The sequence below is a fragment of the Lagenorhynchus albirostris genome, chromosome X (genome assembly GCF_949774975.1).
Source record: "Lagenorhynchus albirostris chromosome X, mLagAlb1.1, whole genome shotgun sequence".
NCBI lineage: Eukaryota > Metazoa > Chordata > Mammalia > Artiodactyla > Delphinidae > Lagenorhynchus > Lagenorhynchus albirostris.
The window spans coordinates 3808728-3817349 of record NC_083116.1 but is presented as its reverse complement, the minus strand read 5'-3'; the positions used below and the strand labels follow the sequence as shown (position 1 = coordinate 3817349).

At 57.1% G+C, this 8622-nt stretch overlaps 1 protein-coding gene across 3 annotated transcripts; it reads left to right on the top strand.

The window, feature by feature from the left end:
* The first annotated feature begins 4363 nt into the window (after window positions 1–4363).
* HMGB3 (high mobility group box 3) lies at window positions 4364–8372 on the top strand. Of its 3 annotated transcripts, none has more exons than XM_060138354.1 (5): window positions 4364–4438; window positions 6576–6730; window positions 7007–7146; window positions 7604–7778; window positions 8213–8372. In XM_060138354.1, exons 2-5 carry the CDS (start codon window positions 6581–6583, stop codon window positions 8351–8353), a joined length of 606 nt encoding a protein of 201 aa, XP_059994337.1. In that variant the 5' UTR covers window positions 4364–4438; window positions 6576–6580; the 3' UTR covers window positions 8354–8372. The 3 variants fall into 3 exon arrangements, with proteins under 3 accessions (XP_059994337.1, XP_059994335.1, XP_059994336.1); XM_060138352.1 differs by lacking the exon at window positions 4364–4438 and adding an exon at window positions 4504–4755; XM_060138353.1 differs by lacking the exon at window positions 4364–4438 and adding an exon at window positions 5634–5774.
* The last annotated feature ends 250 nt before the right edge of the window (window positions 8373–8622 follow it).

Below are 8622 nucleotides of genomic sequence, written 5' to 3'. Positions count from 1 at the left end.
TCGCCAATGGCTATTGCATCCACAGTGGAGCTGAGCTATTAAGAGTAAGACAGGGCTTCCCTGGTGGCGCAGTGGTTGAGAGTCCGCCTGCCGATGCAGGGGACGCGGGTTCGTGCCCCGGTCCGGGAAGATCCCACATGCCGCGGAGCGGCTGGGCCCGTGAGCCATGGCGGCTGAGCCTGCGCGTCCGGAGCCTGTGCTCCGCAGCGGGAGAGGCCACAACAGTGAGAGGCCCGTGTACTGCAAAAAACAAACAAACAAACAAACAAAAAGAGTAAGACAAGTGTGGGACTTCCCTGGTGGTCCAGTAGTTAGGATTGCACGCTCTCACTGCCAGGGGCCCAGGTTCAATCCCTGCTCCCTGATCGGGGAACTGAGATCCCACAAGCCCCACGGCGCAGCCAAAAGAAAAAAGAGTAACACAGGCGTGACACTAAGGGTCAAGAGACCAGTCTTCCAGCCCCTGCTCAGCCACTGACTCCTGGGGGGCCCTCTGTGGGCTCCCGAGGTGCCAGTGTCTCTAATGCTCTGCAATCCATTAGAAGAGAGCCGGAGAGCCTTGGTTCCTGTGTTCGGGAAGAGTCCAGCTGGAATGTAACTCCCACCCAAGAGCAGAGGGAAGGTGAGGTGGAGGCGCCAGGGGAGGCCCCAGATCCCCTGGGAGTGAGCAGAGTGGGGCAAGGGCCCTGGGAAGGCCTAGAAGCCAGCAGTTAGACTCCCTACCTGTGAAGACTGGAATTTACAAAGGCTCCCAGTTTGCTAGTGAAAGGCTGTGCTCACTGTGGGATCTTCACAGCAAGTGCCCTTAACATATTTTAAGTGATTCAACAATCTGACCCCACCTCTGCCCCCCGAAATCCACCCTGGCGCGTTTCCATGGATTCTTCAAAGGAGGCTGGCCTGGATGGGCCTCGGGGATGTCACCTTTAAGCCCTGGGTGGGGTTGGGGGACGGTGAGGTCTAAGGAACCAGGGTTTCATTTTTGTTGAATGATGAAGATTCCCCTTAGTTTTGGGGGAAGGGGGTCTTGAACTGACAGGCATCGAAAACCTCTTTACCACACTCTGTCATATTTCCTATTGCCTTGGAGTATTTTCCTAACGTCTCCAGGCAGCGAAGCGGCTTACAGGATTCTGGTTTGAGATTCCCCTGCGTGGATGGGCCTGACCTCAAAGGGGACTGATGCAGCTAAAGCGCTTTCCAGCGCCTTGACCAGTTGGAGCGACCCCAAGCCACTGGGCACCGAACTTTGCTGCCGACAGAAGAGGCAACTTGCCTTGGAAGCCCTGAGCCCAGGCCATGCCCGGGCATCCCTGACTTTCTGTCACTTTTTTCACCTTCCAGGCTGTTTCTTAGCCGTGCCCTGGTGGCCTTTTACAGGCGACAGTCAGATCACTTTCACACACACCCTCACAAGCAGACTGGACAGTGGCTGCAGTGGATAACGCAGGTCGAATCACCTTTGACACATGACACTGAGGCTGGCAGAGCTGAGGTGACATGGCAGAAGGCCCACCATGAAGTCAGTGACAGAGTCCAAAGCCACCGCCTCGCCCCTGCCCTCCAGTCCCAACCCCGCTTCACCCCACCTCCCTTCTGTTATTGATTTATTAGTAGACATTCAAGACGTGTACGTGGGATTGAATTATGAGAGAGTTTCTGCCACAGACAGGCCGTGCTGAGGAGAAACCTAGGCTGCGAGGGGCCTCCCAGCTGAGGCTCATGTGGAATAGATGGAGGAACTGGGGAGACTGGGCCTGAAGGAGACATGGAGACTTGGGGTGATATGTGTGTTTGTTGGGGGCAGGTCAGGGAACCATGGCAACAGCCTTCACATCTCTGGCACGGGTCAGCGTGACCACAGGTCGAAGCTTCAGGCCAAGTGCTTCAACTTGATAAGAGGAGTGGCTTTCTTGGGAGCAGACATGAAAATTCTTCCTTTGAAGAATGGGAGGAAGCCTTTCGTCATTCAAAGTACGTACACAGAAATCGGAGGCAGCGGGTAGGGAAGAGGGGTCTTGCCGGTGATGTCTGGACACCACTTACCGTGAGCTCTCTTCTGGCTGGGAGAGGCTCTTATTTCTCTGGCTTGGCTTTCAAACTCCTGCCCCTGGGAATGCCCTGGGTGTGAGTGTGTACACACGTGCTGCTTGTGACTTCCCTGTGCTTGTAAGTGTGACCCTCGCCAACCACTCGAGGGCTTGCCAAGTCGTGCCCGTGGGCTCTGAGGCTGACCACGCCGGTTCCCCCAGCTCGGTGCTTGCCAACTTCTAAGGGCAGCTTCCCACTGTGGCCAGGACACCAGGCGGTGGCTGGACCAGAAGGAGGCCCGTCCTGCCTGAGACCCTGACTCCCATCTCTGGCCTAGAAAGGCCTGACAACATTGAGAGGCTAGGGCACTCTGTAGACTGGTTAGACCATAAGTGGAGGCCCTGCTCCCCTCTGGGAAGGGTAGAAACAGAAGAGGGGGGAGTGGCTTGGGCAGATCAGACCCTGAGAACCTGATCGTGGAAGCAGCTGGAGCTGTCCACCTGGAGAAGAGACTTGGCCTGCTGTGAAATCTCTGAAGGGTAAGGGATTGGACTGTGTGTAGGATGGTGGCCCCAGGACTCAGAGATAGCCCCAGACGGAAAAGACAGCCCAGAAGGGAGGTGGTAAGCTCACTGTGAGTGGAGGTATGCAAGCAGAAGGTAGGCAACCACTCAGCTAGCTCTAACAGGGACCCTTAGACGAGGGAGCCTTAAGATGTCTGCATTCCTAAGAGTCTGTATGTTGGGGACCTAGGAAACTGGCTTGATACCTGTGGCTCTTGTCAAAAGAGCACTATCTTTGCCTTTTGGTCTCAGTTGGGTCCCTAGCGTTGGAAGCCCAGCAGTGCCAGGACATTCAGAGGAGTTGGCAAGAGCTGGGTGGGGGTGGGGAGGTAGGTGTCTTATGAGGTCAGCTCCCTTGCATACCTCAAACTCAGCTACAGTTTCTGGAAACAGCATTTGGAAAACTCATCTTTTGGTGGGTCTCATCTCTAACTATGGGAATTGTAAATAGCTGGCTATCTTGGCCTTCCAAAGTGCTTTAGAAAGGGAACTTCGATAGAAACTCATGATGCCTCTTCTACTATTTTCTCTAAATTTCAACCCTTGAAATGTGCTCCTTTTTCTCCCCCTTCCTTTTTTCTTCCATTCTTTCCAGGATGCTCATGGTATCTCCAAGAGGGAAGGGGGCGCTCAGATATTTTTCAACAGGCCTGATACTAGCATCTGGAAAGGGACATTTCTTCCTCCTGTGTGACTCTCCTGCACAAGGCAGGACATTTGGCATCCCTGGCCATCCCGTCCTCATATTAAACTCCAGCAGCATATCCCAGTCATGGAGCATTTCCCAGCATCCCTTAGAGGTGACACTGTCCCCCTCAACACACGCATTTTGAAAACCATTGCCTGAATCCCCCCAAAAGAATTGACTGGCTCAAGGCCATACCACCCAGTGACAAAGCCAAGGCCAAGTCAAACCTCATTCATTTATTCCAAGAACTTTTATTCTTCAACAGGGTGTGTGTCAGAAGAGCAAAGGGAACGCGGGCCTGAACTGAGGCAGTGAAGAGGGGACTCCCGCCCGCAAAACTACTACTTCCCACGATTTCTCTCCTTTTGCCAAACTCCGGTTCCCTCCTCTAGCCCACCTAGCTCGCCGTTTCCGCAATTGCAGCACAGATTGACTTTCTGGCAATTAGTGGAAAGAGTGTAGTCGAGCGCGATCCGCGGGAGGAGAATCAGGTGCTTTTCAGGCGGGGCAGGGGAGTGAGAGTGCCGAAACCCAGAGGTCTCCGGAGCGAGCAGCCGCCTTCCGCCGGGCATTCGAGAGTGAGCTGCCGCCAGGCCCCAGCGGCAGAGTCACGGCGGAACTCGGTGGAGGTGGAGGACCGTCGACCCTCGCGGTTGATCCCTGGAGGTGTCCCGGGGCGGGGTGGGGGGGCTGTCTGGGGGCCAGAGGTCGGGGCTGGGGGCTCACAGGCCGCGGCGCAGATGGAGCAGAGAGCAGCGCAGCCGGGCTGGACCTCGCCCTCCAGACACCAGAGGCCGAGGCCGCTGGGAATGGCGGGGCCACCTCTCCAAAGTCCTTTGAGATCCCAGCTCTGTTCGAAGACGGGGGTGCGGGGGGTGGGACAGCGAGATTATTATTATTCCTCTGTTTTGCCTCTGCAGCCAGCGCCGGCGGGTTGTTCTGTTTGAATGAATGATCCCAGCGGCCGCGCCCAATGGGCGCCCGCGCCTGTTTAATATTCATGAGGCCCGCAGCCAATGGCCGGGCGAGGAGGCTGTTTTAAACGGCGGAGCCCGCTGACCAATCAGGCGACTCTCGTGGAGGCAGCTAGCGCGAGGCTGTGGAGCGCTGAGCCGCGCGTCGTGCCCTGCGCTGCCCAGACTAGCGAACAATACAGGTACGTTTTGCACCGCCCGCCCGCCGCCGCCGCCGCCGCCGCCGCCGCCGCCGCCGCCGCACCCGCACAACTTTCCGGCCCGCGCCGCCGCGAGCGCGCTCCGCCGCCGCCCCCTGCCTCTCCTCCCTGCGCCCTTCCCTCCCCCTTCGCCTCCTTTCTTGCTAGGTGCGGGAAGGAAGGAGCAATTCAGGTGTTTCAACTTTTCAGTGCTTCAAGCTGAGCTCCCCGCTGTCGGGGCTGGGCTCCCTCCGCGGAGCCACCCTCGGCCGACTCCCCCGGGGCAGCGGCCCAGGGACCGAGGCCCCCTGAAGCCAGAGGTTCGGGCAGCTGCGGCGGCGCGAGCCGAGGGGCGACTGCGGGTTCGGGCGGCGCGCGTCCCGGCGCGGGGCGGCGGCCCGGGGAAGGGGGCCGGTGCTCCCCGGCCCGGGACGGACTCCGCGGGGGGGCGGGCGATCGCTGCCCGCCGGGGGCTACGGCGCAGGCAAACTTCACTCCCGGGCTCGGCGGGCGCCGTGCAGACCCGCGGGCTGCACTGCTGCTTCTGCATTAACATGGCCGTCGCGGGAGCGCCCGGCGGCCCGTGGTGGGCGGGCGCGGGCCAGCCGCCCCCCGCTCCTCTCCTGCCCGCCGGGCACCGCCGCCGCCGCCGCCGCGAACATGGCTGGCGCGGCGCTGGGCTCGGGCGAGCGGAAGACCTGCGGGCGGGTGGGCGGGGTGGGCGGCGGCGGCTCCCGGGCGGGCTCCGGGATCGGCCCCGGCGCTCGCGGCCTGCGGCCGGAGGCGTGGAGAGCCGGGGTCGCCGCCGCGGGCCCCGGCGCGGCCGAGCGTCATGGCCGCACGGGTGCCTTTGTTATCCGGAGCAGTGCGCCCCGCGCCGGCGGGGGCGGGGGGGCTCCGGCCCGCGGCCCCCGCAGCCCCGGGCTGGGCGGGGCGGGGTGGGGGCTGGCGAGCAGGCGGCGGCGGCGGCGGGGCCCGGACCGCTTTGTTCGCCGCCGCCTGCGCCGGCCGCGCGCGGATCAGCCATTTTAGCGAACGGGGCTCGGAGGCACGGCTGGCGCCGCCGTCGCCGCCGCCGTTGCTCGCCCGGCTCCGCGCCCCCGGCGCGCTGCCGCCGCAGCCGCCCCCGACCCCGTGCGCCCCCCGGGGGTGGCAGCGGCGGATTTCAGGGGCACTTTCTTTCATCAGGATGCTTTTGACAAAATGGAAGGTGAATTATGTGTGTCCCGGTGACCCAGCGCGGGGCCGAGCCCGGCTGCCCATGGCCGGCCCGGGGTTCCCCCGCGACCCGTCCCGCCGCACCCATGCCGCCGCCGCGGGGCCCTAATTCAGCCCTTCGGTCTGTCCCTGCGAAGGGGAGCGCTTTAGTTATGCGTGATGACCTTGGGTGTGGGAAAAGGAAAAGATGGCGGGAAGCAGGGGGGGTGGGACAGGGACGATGACACGCCACAGCTGCATTTTTATTTGGAAACTTTGGAGAAAGTGTTCCTGGCTGGACATGCGTTCCGCTTTACGGACGAGCAAGACTACCCCTTTTGGTCTCCCCTCTCCCTTTAGGTAACGATGAAGTGACAGATTTGAACTAGTAGTACAAGGGATATCTGCTCACTTGCCAGCTCACCCTTCTTGTAAAAGCCATTTCTATAAGCCAGAACGCTTCAAAAATAGTGAAATTTCAAATGTTCCCTCTTTGCACTTCTGCTGCTTGGATCTTGTGTTTGGCAGTGGTGACAGTATTTTCGTCTCTAACATAGTAAAACAGATGACCAGCTAGCCTTAAACCGTTGGTTTCAAGTTTCAGCCATCCACCTGCGCCCTCTACAAATGTGTCCTCCCCATTATGTGATTGTCGTTTTCAAAACGTGGTAGTTCTGAGTCGGAATAGACCTCTGAGCCACCCCACTTGAGTTGGTTCCATTTGGACAACTTGATCTCTCTCAGAGAAGTAACTCGCAAACCAGCGCACTTCATGCTGGTCAAAAGTTAAATGACATGCGACAGTGAAACTGATTTCCTCCCCACTCTTCCTTCAGCTGCAAGTGGCATCTGGGGGGAGGAGGGTTCTTCCTAAATGGCCACCTTTGGTATATCTTGTATACATTCATTGTATTTGTTTTTCTTTCTCTCTTCCTTTCATCAGTCAAGATGGGTAAAGGTGATCCCAAGAAACCAAAGGGCAAGATGTCTGCTTATGCCTTCTTTGTGCAGACGTGCAGAGAGGAGCATAAGAAGAAAAACCCCGAGGTCCCTGTCAATTTTGCAGAATTTTCCAAGAAATGCTCCGAGAGGTGGAAGGTATTTTTCTCTTGTGTCTTTCAAGCCAGTCCTAGTTGGATTTCACACTTTGTGCTTACTTACCTTCAGTGTAACCCCAGGTGGCTGTTTTCTTCCTCTTGGACTCATCTTGCCTGTCTTTAGAACTTTGCATGTGTGCTTTTATTTTCGAAGACTCTACCAGGGTTTCAGTCCCCTTTTGCAAGTGATTATAGCAGCTGCCACTTTAACTACAGGACAGCCGAACAGGTATGTGCTCACTGCATTGAGGAATTTAACAGGTCCTATTCTTTGCAGACAATGTCTGGGAAAGAGAAGTCTAAATTTGATGAAATGGCAAAGGCAGATAAAGTGCGCTATGATCGGGAAATGAAGGATTACGGACCAGCTAAGGGAGGCAAGAAGAAGAAGGACCCGAATGCACCCAAGAGGCCACCGTAAGTGTAGGATTCAGGATAACAGTTAAGAGCTTTCCTTCTGCTTGAAAGATTTTTTAAAAGATAACTTTACCAAAAAAATGTTGAGATACCTCTGCAAAACATTCTGTACTTTGAGCTTTAAAATGCAGGGCCAGGGAAGTCCGGAGTTACGGCTGTGCTTGTGAGCTGTGCACCTGGTTGGCTGTCGGCCTTTCCACTGGGAAGGAGGCAGACAGTCCAGTTCTGGGTGTCAGGGTCCATAGGCACGTTCTCTCCCCTCTTCCCAGGAACTGAGGAAGCACCATATATTTCTGAAGCGTCGTAAGCATTCTGGTACCTACAACTTTGTAACATTGTGCATGGCATCACACATTTCTTCACGTGGCAGTAGTCATAGTGGTAGGAACACGGGATTTCGACCTCAGCTCCCGTTTTGGTGGGTTCTCATCTAATGTATACCATTCTCCCCTCCAAGGTCTGGATTTTTCCTGTTCTGTTCTGAATTCCGCCCCAAGATCAAATCTACAAACCCTGGCATCTCTATTGGAGATGTGGCAAAGAAGCTGGGCGAGATGTGGAATAACTTAAGTGACAGCGAGAAGCAGCCATACATCAACAAGGCAGCAAAGCTGAAGGAGAAATACGAGAAGGTGAGAGGGGAATCAGTGTGCCCTGCGCGGGCTGGGGCCCCTGCGAGCCTGGATGGGTGAGCAGTCAGCTGCCCTGGCTGTGGCTGGGCCGGGGGTGGGAGGCTGCAGGAACCGTCTCCGCTCCACATCAGCCTGGTGTGCTGGTGGTCTGGCTTCTGACCGATGTTTGTATCAGGGGCAGCTTTTCAGGCAGGCCTCGAACTTGGATCATGTGGGATGCCCCGGGCAGAGGGTCCGATAGTGCTATTCACGGGACTTTGAGAACCCTTGAACGCCCATTCACTCTGCAGTTGCGATGGCCGAGAACCCAGCTTGAATCTGGAAACATACTTGAAAGAGCAGCCCTGTCTTCCTCCCTCGTTTTCTTATTCTGGGGCGGGGACGGCTTTGCTTCCACCCTTGGCTCATTTGGAATGTGTCCCTGTTGCTTCCAGGATGTCGCAGACTATAAGTCTAAAGGGAAGTTTGATGGTGCCAAGGGCCCCGCTAAAGTTGCCCGGAAAAAGGTGGAAGAGGAAGATGAAGAGGACGAGGACGAGGACGAGGACGAGGACGAGGACGAGGAGGATGAATAAAAGGAACTGTTGGCCTGTCTCCTTGTGAATTACCTTAGCGTAGTGGGCGCAGGGATGGCCACAGCTCTCGCCTGGGGTGTGCCTGTTGCCTCCATTAGGTTGAATTACCCAGTTGGATCATGATTATATCGTAGTCTCTCAGAGTGCTCTAGCAATTGTCAGTGGTTTACGTGAAGTGGCCATGGGTGTCTGGAGCACCCGGAAACTGTATCAAAGTTGTACATATTTCCAAACATTTTTAAAATGAAAAGGCTCTCGTGTTCTCCTCA

Excerpts from the sequence above, each read along its gene's own strand:
- HMGB3 (XM_060138354.1), top strand. The coding sequence starts at position 6,581 with ATGGGTAAAGGTGATCCCAAGAAACCAAAGGGCAAGATGTCTGCTTAT. Across the intron at positions 6,731-7,006 it reads AATGCTCCGAGAGGTGGAAG|ACAATGTCTGGGAAAGAGAA; the intron begins GTATTTTTCTCT and ends TATTCTTTGCAG. Across the intron at positions 7,147-7,603 it reads AATGCACCCAAGAGGCCACC|GTCTGGATTTTTCCTGTTCT; the intron begins GTAAGTGTAGGA and ends CTCCCCTCCAAG.